The following is a 17,027-nucleotide window of genomic DNA, read 5'->3' on the forward strand; positions in this document are numbered from 1 at the left end:
TAATGGATAACATTTTAATGCAGGAAAAATAATCTACAATTGTTGTGACCTGTTATACAAAAATTTTAAGCAATTTGCTCCAGTACAACGAACATAATTAAACGCATTAGTAAGAGATGAGCTGTCCCAAATGACCTCCGGACGATTATGACAATTTTCATACTTGTTCACTCAAACCAGGATCGAGTCAATTGAATCAAAACGTTATTCTAACCCAAGGCTATAGAGATCAAAGTCGACCAACACAATAAACCAGCAGCAAACGTAAATTAGTTTAACCTCAACCAGATAAATGATGAAAACATTCTCAATTGGGCTCAGTGCGATTCACATAGTGACGTATAGTGCACGAATCATAATGTACCTTATAATAAGTCTAGTGACGATCCTAAGTGTGGAGGCAAAAGTAACTGTGTACTTGACAGACTCCCCAATACAGAAAATCGGCGGCCGTCTATACAAACAGGAACTTCTAACTGACCAATTCAAAGACCCAAAAGAGCTAGCCTACGATTCGTCAACGAGAAATCTTTACTTCATGTACATGGACGATGTTTTGCAGAATTCTGGTCGAGCCTACATAAATGTAATAACAAAAAATGCCAAGAAAATCAACGGAATAACAAAGAATAAGGCAACTGCAGTGGACCAAGATACAGGAGATGTTTATTTCGGATCTGATAATGGTCTATACAAGTACGATCCTGTTTCCAATGTGGCTACTAATATAGGTCTTTACAATATGAACATATTCAAAATTGTCATCCGCAACAATGCAATGTATATAATCGATGCGAACAACCATATGATTTACAAAATCTTCAATCTGGGAACTCGGGCAGTCAAAGTTGGAAACATGAAGACAGTCATGGAATTTGACGTGGATTTCAAAAGAAATATACATTTTGTGACCATGTGCGGTGTTTTTTGTGCAGTGGACGGTGTTGAAGTTGTTAAAAACAAAGATTTGAATGTCGTTTATCATTTTCTAAGTGATGAAATGAAAACTTTCGGTGTCACTGATAATGGCCTGTTTGAAATCGATTGTAGGAACGGTACAGCGAACAAAGTAGCAAATTTATCGTTCTTTCCTAGGAGTATAATTTTTGGTGACTATGGTGATATTTTCTATGCAACTGATGATAATATTTATAGATTAATTCCGATAAATTCTTACTTCGTTTACAATGTTAAGAGGAATTCTGTTGAATGATTGTAAATAAGCTTTAATTTTGTATTTATTTTATTTATTGGTGATGTAATAAACATATTTTGATAAGGATTGTGATAACATATTATTGTATAAAATATTACAAGAATGTAAATAACACTATTATTTATTGAATTTAAATTGAAAGGTCAATTATAAAGTTACGTATATGGCTTCATAGAAAATATTCATCAATGTAATAATTGTAAATATTTTAAGGTATGTATATCAGGTTTTTTAAAAACGTATTTTGGATAATATAAGGTATGTGCGTGCTGATTCTATATATTTATGTCAGACTAGAGGTCCGCCCCGGCTTCGCCCGTGGTACATATTATTATTTCGCAATAAAAGGTAGCCTATGTCCTTTCTCGGGTATCAAAATATCTCCATACCAAATTTCATGCAAATTGGTTCAGTAGTTTAGGCGTGATTGAGTAACAGACATACAGACAGAGTTACTTTCGCATATTAGTGATATTAGTATGGATTATATTATTTTGTCAGTCAAACGATTTTTAATGAAATACCTAATTAATAAACTCCCAGTTTTATAGCATGGGTAAAGTAGGAATATCAACATGTATTTCTAAACTCCACAAAAACTGTTGTTTAGCCATTTCATGGCTTACACATATCAAGAATCTACCAATTTTACACTATAATCTAGTGTAAATTCGGCAGAACATAGACTTACCTATGAAATTCCCGAAATATCTATAATTTATATATTAAAATATATAAAAAATTACATACCACTTCATTGTCATCACCATGCCCATGACCGTGACCGTGACCGTGATTCTGACCGTGACCATTGTCATAACCTTGATTATGGTTTAGACCATTATATTCTGAGCCTTGGTAAGACCCTGTGTGTGGAGGTAGATAGGTATTAGGTGGTGTATAACCTGAAAACATATATAAGAATATGTATAGTTTTTGAATAAACGATGTTTTGCTTATGAATTACTAGCTTTCCGCCCGCGGCTTCACTCGCTTTGTCTAAAACCTAACAAATTATATACCTTCCTCTTGAATCAATCTATCTAAATGTCAAAAAATATAAGTAAAAAAAATCATCAAAATGTTTTGCGTAATTTTAAAGATCTAAGCGTACAAGCAAGACACCCGGAAAGCGACTTTGACTAAACGGTATTTTGTTTATTAATTAAGTATATTATTGTCAAAAGTGAATTAGAAATATTTTTTTTTTGGTAAAAAATATTTGCAAAATTTTAGGCATAGCGGATGAAGCCTCAGATGAAGCTGCGGGTAAAACTTATTGATTAAATACAATATGATACCACTACCAGGTCATTATTAAGTACATAAAATAAAATTCACAATGAAGTGAATTAAAGTTCGTAATTAGCATGATTACGACCGCCATGAACTGTAGGTACCTACTTCCTTTTACCCAATTTCATTTACGCAAGCGGACCCATGCGGGCACAGCTAGTGTTTCATAAAGATAACTACGTTTTGCATCATAATACACTTTTTTACATTTAAATTTAATTTTCCACGTAGAAAAATTTTAAATGCTCTTTCAGTTATTTCTTATATATAAATCTCGTGTCACAATGTTTGTCCTCAATGGACTCCTAAACCACTTAACCGATTATAATAAAATTCGTACACCATTCGATCCAACTTGAGAGATAGGATAGGTTTTATCCCGGAAATCCCACGGGAAAGGGAACTATGCGGGGTTTTCTCTGAAAACGCGGGCGAAGCCGCGGGCGGAAAGCTAGTTTTTTACTATAGCAGAAGTGTACGTAGTTTCCTATTCCTTAAATTGCAAAAGATCTTGTACCCGTACATAAGCTAAGCTACTTTTATTATTGTAGACTGTGGTATTGAAGCTAATAAACGAATAAAAAAATGTTACTCGAAAATTACGAAACTAAAATATATACAGAAAAATTTTCACATTTCATGATGATTTACTTTGCATTCATGGAGTTATAATTATAAATGCAATTGCCTATTTACTATCACACATTAAAAGTAATTACAGAAAAAATCATGAAAAATAATTTAATTTTACCGCGTAAGTAAATTAAAAAAAAATTACCTGAATTTGGCGGTAAATAATTATTATTCGGTCGATTTAATCCATTATTGTAACCTCCATTGTAGTAGTTGACTGGCGGCTCACAATGTGCCAAAGATGCTAGTAATGTTATGCTGAGTACCTGGAAAATTAAATAATAATATTTTAGTATTTATTTATAAACAGTTCAAAACAATACCTGAATACTTCGCCTGAAACATTTTCTTAAATAAAAGGATTTCATTCACGCGTAAATACGAGCGAAGCTGGGATAAAATTAAATACTTACCTACTAGACTTAACCGGTCAAGACGTAAAGAATTTTTAAAATCGGTCGTTGTGGTTTTTGATTTAAATACAAACAAACAAGCTAATTTTTTCTCTTCATACCTAATATTAGATTAACATTTATTTTAATTAATAAATAAAAAATGTACCTATATTAGATTAAAATCATTAGGTTATTAATTTTTAGTTGCCTAGTTAGTAGTTATTAATTTTTATATTTTATCATAGATTTGAAATAATTGATATTGTCTTATTTTATTTATTTTTATGAAAAACATCTAGAAATTAACGACATTTTAAAACAAAAAACATACAATTTAACTTTCAAAGTCCGTCATTAGAAAAATAAACACTATCATTATCACTTGAAATAAAAATAATCATCAAGCCCTTTTACGAATAACATAACCCTTTTTTTAGCAAAGTCGGGAAACAAGAGAAAACAGCCCGATGAAGGAATTATTTTTTCCTCTGAGAACTGAATACAAACTATGGCCATCAAACATGCATTGTTACAACAGAAAGAACCATTAATTGTTTTATGTTGGGCTTACATGGCGCCATTTTACGATTTTGCAAAAATAAAAAAATACCTACTTTTTTGTCTTTTTTATTGAAACCAACAATTTGGACGATTCAACTACATTTGTTCTGTTTTAAATAAGAATTGAAAAAATGAATGATATCTTCTTCTTATATATAAAATTCTCGTGTCACAATGTTAGTCTGCATACTCCTCCGAAACGGGTGGACCGATTCTCATGAAATTTTCTGTGCATATCGGGTAAGTCTGAGAATCGGCCAACATCTATTTTTCATATGTACCACGGGCGAAGCCGGGGCGGACCGCTAGTTTTTTTTATAATATTAATAACGAAGTATGATACGTTATCTATACATATAATAAAATCGTAGGAAAGTCAAAACTGTACATTGAATATTTTTTTAAAAGAATACTTGATCCATGATCTATAATCGATATAGAAGCCAAAAATATAGTTTTTAGAATTTTTGTCTGTTTGTCGGTTTGTCTGTTTGTCTGTTTGTCTGTATGTATTTCCGGGCTAATCTCAGAAAGTACTGCATAGATTTACTTCAAATTTTGCATGAATATTCCTAAGAGGTCGGGTGAGGATAGTTTAAACATATTATCATGATATCACCTTCGCGGGAGGAGCTGTGAACCTTTATTTTTCTTACATATTCCGTGTACTACGACAGCGTGCAATCTAAAGACTCATGTTTAAATGTTGGTTTCGAGTAAGCCATGCTATTATCTAGCTTTACAAAATAAAAACTATGTCATTTACGTAATTTGGGCAGAGAAACAGTTTAATGAATTTAGTAGTATAAAGACAAATTTGAAACAGCGCCATCTATGAGATTTCGTAAAAATCAAATCAATTTACATGTTATCACTACTGAACAACTGTTGAAAATTAATAATTTAAATATAATCATGTTATTTATTTAACTCTTTAACCCATATCTTCCCTTCCCTATAAGGTGCGCTTATATTTCGTGTGAATATACTACATTTTTAAAAGTGAGGGTAGATGTTTATTATTTTAAGTCAAACTAGACACCATTACAATTAATCTAATATTGATTGTGTTCATTGGTTACATTTTTAATCTTCGTGTTTTATAAATTTATAAAGAATAGAAAAAATTCGATCACGAGGCGGGACTCGAACCCACATAATTTCGTGATCGAATGTTTCTATTCTTTATAAATTTATTATTTATAAATTTATATTTATAAAGCATTTGAATAAATAAATAAATAAATAAATAAAATTAAAATAAATGTCATAAAACCAAAAATATCAAATTCAATCTTCGTGTTTTGTGAATTTTCACCATGCGTTCCCACAAAAGGTAAGTTGTTACTTTTATAGGTATTTTTTTTTTTATAATGATAGCAATTCATGTTTTTTATTGGTTTTATAATGGTTTTATATTACACTTTTAGAATGAAATAATAAAATGATGAATTCTTTTTGACTTTTACAAGATTTTGAGGTGCGTTGGGAACAGTAGTTTGTTGATAAAATTTTATTTGTAAGTAGCTTTTTTTATTGATTTACAATTATTAACGTTTGATTTTTTATTTACAGATTCAATGTTCATAAAATTATATCGCCTTTGGAAGACTATTTCTGCTGACAATTTTACAACACCACTTGAAAATTGATGATTTGATGATGAAGATAGTGGCAGCAAGGATTAAGTGGAAATTAGTAATCATCCGCTTCGTCAATTTTTGACTGAAGTTAATGTCCAACGTATGGTTCAATCATTGGAAGTATCTCGGGTAATTTTGGAGGATATTTTTCAGGAAGGAGAGGAGGGGCAGCCAACTATCAAACTACTACGTTTTAGTACCGAAAAAAATGTTATTGCCAAATGAAACATAAATTTTGCACTCACAACTGTACAAGTTATGATTTTTATTCTGACTTTGCTGTTATCTGATTATAATATTTATCGTTATGGCTATCGAGGTACCGACCGTACTGGGATGAGAGTACATGATATTATACCTACTCATCATCCAGGATTGCTTAGAGCATTTTCACACTGAAAAAGATGTTTTCTTTGAATCGTAGTTGCTTCATTTATTTATTTTTAATCATTTTACATAATATGTTTTATATTTGCCAATTTTCATTATATTTTATAAATAAAATGGAACCAACATAACTTTGTTGTGTAGGTATCATTTCTCTATTAATAATCCGTAGGCATATTTTCCGAGCACCCCATTTAAGGTGCGGTCCTGAAATTATAAAAAGTTAATGTATACTTTTGCCTAATATAAGCTCAAGATCATTTTTAGATAAAAATAACAAAAAGAACTTATTTATTAAAATTTAGTAGATAAAAGAAATTATGTTACGATTTTATAAGAAAACACAGTATATTTATTAGGCGGCGGTGATCTCTTCCAGGCAAAAGATATTCATCAGCTCAATAAAATTGAATAGTTGTTGTTAGTTATTCTTTAAATTCACTGATTGTAATGAGCATTTCCGCATGCAAGTTGTATCGTAGTTTAGATATATCATAGTTTTGACACATTACAGTTCCAACAAAACCCTCAAATTTTTGAGCAGAGTTGAGCAAGATAATTTAAAAAATGTGCTGTGTTAAGTATTATAGAAAAGGTTAGTTCGTTGATAATTATCATTTCTTCATCATTTACATGGGTGTTGTTAAATGTTAGTAAAAATAAACTTTGACTGTTAATACTTTTGTTCAGTATTTACCTGTATGATTATTGCTTGGTAATTAATATGTATATTTTCATGTCGTATAGCTAATTATAAACATAAGTGTGATGTGAAACTAGCTGGATTTATTTTTACACACTCACAGCCATATATTTTATATTAAAATAGTGTAAATCATAATATTTTTTCACAATTAAAAATATTTCCTTTTTTCTGATGGTGTTGGCATCGAATTAAACCGCGCTGTCGTTTCGTTCATTAAAAGTGATGTTATGAGGACCGAATATGTAGCCGCCTCAACTTACGGAAACGAGAGTAACCTGCGTTGTCTGTTAGTTATTGTATAGTCGAATTTAACGTTACATGGAAATTGGAATCTAAATATATTATGTATACTTAGGTATATTAAATCTGTACATGAAATATATTTCCTAAATAACTATCACGGGGTGATTAGGGATCGACACTGATGCCAAAGAAGCAAACAGTAAAATTTGTGTCCGTATAACCGGTATAGAAACAAAAACTACTCGACGGATTTAAACGAAACTTGGTACAATTATTTTTCATATTCCTGAGCAGAGCAGTAACTCCATTTTTAAGCTTTCGTCGCGTGTGCAACCTTAATGGTTAAAGCTACACAGAAATCATGTATGAAAGAAATGTTCTCCTTATTATATAAAAAATATCTCCCGACATCATAAATGTCTATCTTTTATGGTTGACTCACAATAACACGTGTAACTTCCGATAGCTTAGGAGTTCGAAGCTTTCTGATTATATTTGTCTATAACACTCTCAGTCCGTTTTAACTCAATTTTTATTTTCATGCATCAGTGCCACCTAAAAAATCTTTATCTCGAAATTCGAGCAAAGCTAAGAAAATGAGAAATAAGAGTTCTCAAGAATCGTTAGAGGTATACTCTAGGCCGAAAACAACACGTGTTATGCCGAGAACCTGAAACCGCTTCACAACGAGAATTGCGGCTCACAGCTGACCGCGAACGGCATGTACTATCCCGTGAGACCGAAACCTTCACTGAGAGGGTATAACGTCTCACAGCTGATCACGGCCGTCACATTTTATCTCGAGAATCTGAAACTTTTACTCAATATGAAGACCGTTTGACAAATGATAGGGTGCACCATAATATTATTCGATCTCTTGAAGATGAACATGAGCATAAGCAATGACTAGAGTAGGGACGCGAATATTACAATTAATTGAGACAAAAACGATTATTAAGTTTGTTTAATGAAAGATTAAGAATTGAAACTATTCGGTCTCTGGAAACGGACGAATAGCGAGAGGCCCCTCTTACTGCAGACAGATTTCGCATAGTCTTAATGACTTAGAGGTAAACATAGAAGATCAATCTACGAATTCGGTGGTGGGGTCCGACAAATATAAAAGTGGGTTTTCTTATAACCTCACAATTGATTACAGATCATCTTCTGTATAGGCGATATTAACGTAGTATGTTATTTTTGTAATGCTTTAAAGTGGAGTAAGGAGTCGGCTTTCGTTTGAAGATACACCGGAACCTTTGAAATCACTACTTTTAGAGGAACATGACGTGCAATCTAAACAGTTCTTAGACAATATTCGCTCTTATAGTAGTGCGTTTCAAATGATCCTTTGGTGCTCAACAATTATCAGAAGGTCCTTTCATGCTTACTTTTAAGATACAAGGTCAAGTTTACCATTTGATAGGATCCCTTTTGCCTGAAGGCCAACCTAAGTTTCTTTAAATATATTTTGTATTCGACTACAACGAATAGTCGAATACAAGAATTATCAATATTTCTCGAATTTAAAACTGAACTCATTTCACAATTTTAGAACATGTTTCATCAGGTTAATTCGTATGTATGCAGTTTTAAATCGACATTAGAAGCTTTTCCTCAAGATGGTGATATTAATATAAGATTGTTATAAATGCCGATAGACGGACATCTATCGGCACTCAGGAACTCCCTGGGCGTGTATAACGCCCAGGCCACAGTATTACAATTTTTCCTACAGCAGGGCGACGAATGTATTTTCGCATAGCAAAGGAGGGGAACTCGCGGGGGGTCAAGTGACGCGGGCCACGTACCATTAACATGCTTAGTTTGTGGTACCGAGCGCGAAAGAAAGTCATCGTGTTTTTGTTTTGTTACTATGTAAACTAACGTAATTTAATACTTAGGTACATATTCTATAACGGTGCTCTCAAACTGTTAATCTACATTTAATTTAGATTATTATTTGAAATACTAAGTAATGTAGAATTTTAATCACATTCCTTCATGTTTTTCTCAGATTTTCAATTTTCTCCGATTTTAAGATTTTCAGAGTGTTCAATTTTAATGTAGTTAAATTTTATAAGAGACAATTAAGAACATTCAAAAATAAAGTGTCACGTATTTTTTTTAAACGACGAATGACCTAAAACGACGTAATCGCGGACGAAGTCGCGGGCAACAGCTAGTATATTATAAATTTCCAATTTAATTACATCCCCGCTATAAATACTTATAAAAAAAACACATATCTTTCGCATTTCCAAAAAACAAACTAAATAATATTAAACTATATCTCCATATAAGCCTCATCTATACACAGTGAATGTACGCATTGTTTTCTAGGATAGTGCCGGTTACTTCACTCTGATTTATGCTACACTTACACTATGACCGTCACTTTGGTTCAGTGGTTAATTAGAAATGGACCCTAGATTCCTGAGCTCTATATTACACACACTTATAATCTTTATATATAAAATTCTCGTGTCACAATGTTAGTCTGCATACTCCTCCGAAACGGGTGGACCGATTCTCATGAAATTTTCTGTGCATATCGGGTAAGTCTGAGAATCGGCCAACATCTATTTTTCATATGTACCACGGGCGAAGCCGGGGCGGGCCGCTAGTATATACATATAAACTAGCTTCCCATATAGTTCCCGTTCCCGTTGATTTCCGGTAGGTATATAAAACCTATCCTGTGTTAATCCAAGTTCTATAAGTATGCTAAATTTCATTGTAATCGGTTCAGTAGTATTTGCATGAAAGAGTAACATTATTATTATTAAAAATCGATGACTAAAACTTATGTGAAATGCAAATGCCAATACATACAATTATAAATATAATAGGTACAATCCATACTAATATTATAAATGCGAAAGTAACTCTGTCTGTCTGTCTGTTACTCAATCACGCCTTAACTACTGTACCAATTTGCATGAAATTTGGTATAGAGATATTTTGATACCCGAGAAAGGACATAGGATAGGTTTTATCCCGGAAATCCTAGGGGAACGGGTTTTTCTTTAAAAACGCGGGCGAAGCCGCGGGCGGAAAGCTAGTAGGTACAATATAAGGGAACAAGTATTCGATACTATTATAAGGTCCATGACCATTGGAATCTAATACATATTATAAAGGCGAAAGTTTGTAAGGATGTACCTATGGATGTATGGATGTTTGTTACTCTTTCACGTAAAAACTACTGAACCGATTACAATGAAATTTAGCACACATATAGAGGGTAACTATGATTAACACATAGGATAGTTTTTATCCCGGAAATCCCATGGGAACGGGAACTATGCGGGTTTTCCTTTGCAAACGCGGGCGAAGCCGCGGGCGGAAATCTAGTTCCTATATATTTTCGTCAAAACTTACAACACAAATTCTATGGCCCTGCCCTACATATTTCTGCCATTATGATTAATGACCCATACTAGTCGTGATTGTAATTATCCTAAAATAGACCGATAATTTGCCATTTCTACACAAAAACATTATACACCGGAAAGTATAACTAGACTATATTATTATTACGTAGTTATCCTACTAATATTATAAATGCGAAAGTTTGTGAGGATGGATGTATGTGTATGTGTGTGTATGTTTGTTAATCTTGCAAGCAAATACTACTGAACTGATTACAATGAAATTTAGCACACATATAGAGGGTTACTTGGATTAAAACAAAAGATACGCTTTATCCGGGAAATCCCACGGGAACTATGCTGGTTTTTCTTTGAAAACGCGGGCGAAGCGGCGGGCGGAAAGCTAGTAGGTACTTAGATAAACTTATACTAAAAACGTGCACAAATATTTTTATTTTTTATGTGTTTGATTGAGGTTATTTGTTTCGATATACGCTGCAAATTATTGCATTAGAATTTTTTTACGATTCTTTTAGTAGTAAGCTGCATAATTTGGCTCTTCCTGGGTAGAGCAAATAACGGCTACTTCTAACAGCGTTAGCTACTATTAAGTATTCTGTGCTTATGTTATAAGTTAGTAAGTTTTATTTATTTATTTATTTATTTTTACATACATAGATTCCTTACAGCTATTTGTATTACAATACTAGCGGTCCGCCCCGGCTTCGCCCGTGGTACATATTTACGTTTTCTCTACATAAGAACCATCCTCGTACTTCAAGGAATATAATAAAAAAAGAATTATCGAAATCGGTTCAGCCGTTCTCGAGTTATGCGCTTACCAACACATTTTGCGATTCATTTTTATATATGAGATTATCAGGTAGTTGTAATATGTATGACGTAACGAAATGAAAAATTTCTAAATAATCGAGCGACAGCAATAATAATTTGTTAAGTTTATTGTGCGTGACAAATTACGTATTTTTGAGAGGAACAAGTCGGTTTATACTAGTTTACTTTTAATCTACTGTACTCAAACGTATGTAATATGTGTGTGTATGTTCATTTCTTTTATCATTTTCCCTAATAATTTGGTAAATAAAAAAAAAGTAAATTGTAAAATATTTCTGAAACTAATAATTTTCGTCTAGGTAATGTTTATTTTTTTACTCCAAATGAGCTATAATAATATACTGTCAACCCTTTCAAACTATTACACCTATATCCTATAAATCAAGTCACCCTGTATAAATAAATAAATAAAATATAAATATGTAGTTGAAATTATATGTACATACCTTGAAAAACGCCATTTGTAGTTTTCCAAATCTGTAAAACAAATTCGTGCTTTAATCGTGACCTTTTTCAAAACAGCTATTTGAATTAAATTATTTACGATTAAAATATACAACCACTAATTAGGTATAAAACTGGAATTTTATTACGCTCGATTTACTTTAGTTTGGTTTTAAATCTTAATCTTAATACTATTATAAAGGCGAAAGTTTGTATGGATGTATGGATGTTTGTTACTCTTTCACGTAAAAACTACTGAACCGATTACAATGAAATTTAGCACACATATAGAGGGTAACTTGGATTAACACATAGGATAGGTTTTATCCCCGAAATCCCACGGGAACGGGAACTGTGCTGGTTTTCCTTGGAAAACGCGAGCGAAGCCGCGGGCGGAAATCTAGTATCAAATAAATCGTGATTATAATCCGTTAAATATTCAAAATCTGTTTCGCATAAGTTATAACTATAAAGTATAATATGTTAATTCTCGGAGTAGAAATAAGAAATGTTAATTTCTATGAAGAATTTGCTAACACGAAGTAAAATGAAGAAAAGTCGCGGGACACAGTTAGTTCATTGTTATAAGATTTATGCTAATTATTGTTAACTCTGTTAATGTGACATAACGTATTAGAACTATTGTTTTAGACCTATGTTTTAGTTTGTATGTAAGTATTGTCGCTGATCGTTGAATTCAATCCGTCTGTCCTTTAGAAGTCGGTGTATGTATGGTTTTCACGCATAAAGTACTGGACCGAATTCAATGAAATTTAGCACACATATAGAGGGTAACTTGGATTAAGACATAGGCTAGGTTTTATCCCGGAAATCCCACGGGAACGGGAGATACGCAGGTTTTTCTTTCAAAACGCGGGTGAAGCCGTGGGCGGATAGCTAGTATTATTATAAACATACAGGTGAAGCTAGTAAAAGAAAGAAAGAAAAACGTTTATTGATGCGTGTTAATGATGATAATAAAAAAAAAAACATTTATTTTCACCAACACCGACATTTGATTTGATAAAATAACACAATTTTTTTGTAGAATTCTCAGTTTAATATGCTAATTGCTATTACACTGATTTTGATGAAATTTTCATCAAGATGTACATGATTTTGATTTTTTTCAGTTTTTTTTCAGGTAAACACTACTACTTACTATAGATATTTTTTAGTCATTCTATCGAAACATCATTGAACATAATATTATCTCCAAATGCTATTTTAGAACTACACTTTTATCACCTATGGTTTTACGTAATAATTATTTAGTTATCCTTGGTAAAATAAACAATATGTGAAAGCATTTCATTCCATTGGATAGTCATGTAACCTTATTTAGAACTATAATATTATAAAAACTAGGCTAATTAGAGACAGGGGTTATCTTGATAAATCAGACAGACATGTGTAGCCTTTGTGGGGAAAGTCAGATTGAAATCATATATGCTTTCATATGGGAACCCATTAATAATTCAAAATATTGGGTACCTAATAACTACAGATATATTATGTAAAAAAAAATTATCTTAAATTTGATCTAACTAAACATCCTTTGTTAGCTTATGAAAATTTTAAATACATAAAAATAAATATTAGTCTTGTTTTAGCTACTTTATTTCAAATTTATAAGAATCCTTACTAAGAAGTCAAAATAATTGCAAAATTTTAATATTTTTCACTCCATTATTCTATTCGATGTGTTAAAGCATGGAATTTTTAAATTTTTACAATATGTGCTCTACATTAATTAATTTACTCTAGTTAAATTATTTAAGTATTATGATCCTCTTCATTTACTGTAACTATTAATCACAAAAATTACCACCAAACACACACTGTGATACAGTTTCGCGAAATGATAGTTTTATAGTTTTTATGAAGCGTGGGGCTCATCGTATTATGATATAGTTTATTAGCGTACGTGCAATATGATTTTCGACTAATGAGATTTACAACATGCATTATGTATGCAGATCTGTGCTAATAAAACATTTGCGGCCAAGTGCAAGTCGTGATCTCGCAATGTACCGATAATAAAACGTTTCATGTAATTTATCGTTGGAAATTAGATATTTTTAGACACTTTAAGAATTTCATCCCTTCAAGAGGATATCCTTATCCGACAATGACGACAAAACAGATTAAAAAGTTAAGATACAGGAATAAGCAATTGTTTATTTCCGTTTAAACGCATTCCTGAAAGTTAACAATAGACAGTGGGTAGGCAACCTAGCGTTATTTTTTTAATGCAAACTTTTTTCTTAATGTTGGCAAAAGTCATATATATCAAAAATTCATTTTTTTTTTGTAAACAGAGAACAGAATTCAGTTCATCAGTTTCGTTAATATTCATTCTTAAAATATTATAGTTTTTGTTTACTCTTTCACGAAAAAATTCTGAAAGTATTTGGATGAAACTTTAGAGTAATATAGGTATGGTTAATGGTTATGCATCAAAATAACACGTATGAGCTATAGAAATGCTTGATTTTGCCCGCGGTTTCGTCCGCAGGTTCTAATATAATGGTGCGGCTACTATAAATAAAATAGGTTACCCACTTGGTAGGTATGATCAATGCAATATAACTTGCATATTTTTTTATTTATCATTTATATTGGATAATATAATAATTTAATTATCATAGTCATTCTTTTATATAATAAAACCTATTTTTTTTCACATTCAAATATCCGAGTATCGAACCCAGGAACCAGGAATATTTAGATGTCTTTTAAAAACTCATTCATCCGTGACTGCAATAATTCTCACTTCAATTAACTTCCCACTGTTTTCCTCGATCCTCGTTATGATTCAGATGTAACATCACGTTGAGGTCAATGTTTTCTGAATTTGCTGATAGCTATCTGTCAGTTATGATAAGTGTGGCCATGTAGTTATACTTTATAACGACTTTCCCGTAAGTAATCCACTTAGGAAGGTTTTTAGGGTATAATTTTGTTTCATACTTTACATTTAACTAGCTGCACTCCGCGGTTTGCTCGGCTCCGCTCCTGTTGGTCTTAACTCTTAGCGTGATGATATATATAGCCTATAGTCTTCCTCGATGAATGGGCTATCTTACACCGAAAGAATTTTTCAAATCAGACCAGTAGTTCCCGAGATTATAACATTCAATCAAACAAACAAACTCTTCAGCTTTTTAATATTGGTATAGAATTTAGAACTGATGTAGGTAATTATGGCCTAATTTAATTCTGACATCTAAACAGGTTTGAGATAAAATTAGTAGATATTTTTACCTGAAATAAAATGATAAGCTTGTCAAAAAATAATTATAATAATTTATTCAATATAATTTTAAGTAGGTATTTATTACAATTACAATAATGTGTACCTACCTATTATAATAGAACGAGAATAGATAAAAATTTATGGACACACAGTGCTATTTTATGGCACTAAAGCGGGATGATCCTTTGATATATTTATCTGATCCACTTTTTTAATATTTTGACAAGAAGCAAAACATTAACATGTCGTTATGAGCATTTTATTGTTTTCCGAGTTAAGTGTCACGAATGTAAATAAGGAAGGCGTAAAAAAACGCGTCACATTATATTTTATGACGTCATCATCCCATTTTTTCCCACTGCAAGGACACAATATATATTTTCTTCTCACTGCAACTGCACAGACAGGCTTTCTATACTTATGCAGCGCTGCAGCTGCGCATCAGTTGCGCAACTGCGAACTGCGGTGCGCAAGTGTTTTCTTCAGGAATTTAGATATAAGGGATTTTAGGTTAATTCTTCTTTTATAAAACCGAACTGCAAGGGACTGGAACGGGTAAAAGTGAATAGGCACTTTCTAGGCAGGCATGTCCATCCATAGACTGCATCACTACTTACCATCAGGTATAGGATGCTGTCAAATGCCTGGCTATCTTAAATGAATAAAAAAGGGTTTATTTAGGACTTTGGTATTTACATTAACTGAATCGCCATTGCGGCGATATGGTAGGTTGCATGTTTTTTTCTGATATTTATTTTTAAGAAATAATCAAACAGAATCTACACGGAACTATAGCAGCATTGCATAACAAATATATTGACACCTATCCTATTCATTGATTGAAATCGATGAACTATTCTCACTTACATTTAAACCCGTTTTTATCTCCCGTCACGATAAGAATTACTACCGCCTCGATTCATTATTCTATTTCTCTCACAGTCCATGCAAGTTTCAAAACCATGATATATGCAGATCGTAATTATAATGAAAGTATCAAGGTTGCTTCATTTCGTTGTTTGCTTGTCGGAAAACTTACAATAGTCTTGGTGAAGTTAACAATTGGTTTTGAACATTCTATATAGACATGCACATTTATTTATATAACTAGCGGTCCGCCCCGGCTTCGCCCGTGGTACATATTTCGCAATAAAAGGTAGCCTATGTTCTTTCTCAGGGTCTAAAGATTACCTGTGCCAAATTTCATCAAAATCGGTCCAGTAGTTTATGCGTGAAAACCATACATACATACAAACTTTTCCTCTTTATAATATTAAGTATATTCCGGACGATTCAAAAATCTCAAGCAAGCAAGGTACCTACCAAGTCAAAATGAAAATTATCCTATGTAATTACTGTTTTAAAAAATGCTATCTGCTATATATATTTTTATATTTGGATAAAACAGCTCTACAGGAAATATAGTGCACATGTATTGACGCAAATCAAGTGCATTCTTCTCATATTATGTACTAGCTGCTCCGCGCGGTTTCACCCCCGTGGCTCCACTCCTGTTGGTCGTAGCGTGATGATATATAGCCAATAGCCTTCCTCGATAAATGAGCTATCTAACACCGCAAGAATTTTTCAAATCGGACCAGTAGTTCTCGAAATTAGCGCGTTCAAACAAACAAACAAATTCTTCAGCTTTATAATATTAGTCTTAGATATATTAGTATAGATAATAGTTCAATGGGACAGAAGAACGACTGAAACGTCAAACCCAGGACTAGCAGTAGCAGACCGCACTGTGACTTTTTCAAAGTACCTATTTGAAGGGTAGATGTATTATGCAATATACATCTACCCCATTTGTTTCAATGATCGATTTCCTTGGAATTTGTTTTGAAGTGTACCTAGTTGGAATTTATTTTGTTGTTATTTATCTATTCAATTATTGTTATTGTTCTATTATTAATGGTTATATGCAAATAGTAGAAAAATAATAGAAACCCTGTAACCCTCCTTTGTGCAGTCGAAAAATATTTATTGTAATTTGTAGTATAAAAACCAGT

At 32.3% G+C, this 17,027-nt stretch overlaps 2 protein-coding genes across 2 annotated transcripts in view; one reads left to right on the top strand and one right to left on the bottom strand.

Moving 5' to 3' along the window:
* LOC149896735 (uncharacterized) overlaps positions 1-17,027 on the bottom strand; it is a 31,106-nt gene that overhangs the window by 4,667 nt on the left and 9,412 nt on the right. The window contains exons 2-4 of the mRNA XM_090117168.1: positions 11,756-11,786; positions 3,291-3,411; positions 1,967-2,121 (exon numbers count right to left, since the gene is read on the bottom strand). Of these exons, the coding sequence (XP_089973294.1) occupies positions 1,967-2,121; positions 3,291-3,411; positions 11,756-11,786 (307 nt within the window). The remainder of the gene's footprint in view (positions 1-1,966; positions 2,122-3,290; positions 3,412-11,755; positions 11,787-17,027) is intronic.
* Positions 33-1,385, top strand: LOC149896737 (ommochrome-binding protein-like). Its single transcript, XM_090117230.1, has one exon. The coding sequence runs from the start codon at positions 293-295 to the stop codon at positions 1,211-1,213; it is 921 nt and encodes a 306-aa protein (XP_089973356.1). The 5' UTR covers positions 33-292; the 3' UTR covers positions 1,214-1,385.

This window comes from Colias eurytheme, chromosome 27 (assembly GCF_061535395.1).
Source record: "Colias eurytheme isolate Ceu_HAF_F1 chromosome 27, ilColEury1 Martin Lab GWU primary, whole genome shotgun sequence".
Classification (NCBI taxonomy): domain Eukaryota; kingdom Metazoa; phylum Arthropoda; class Insecta; order Lepidoptera; family Pieridae; genus Colias; species Colias eurytheme.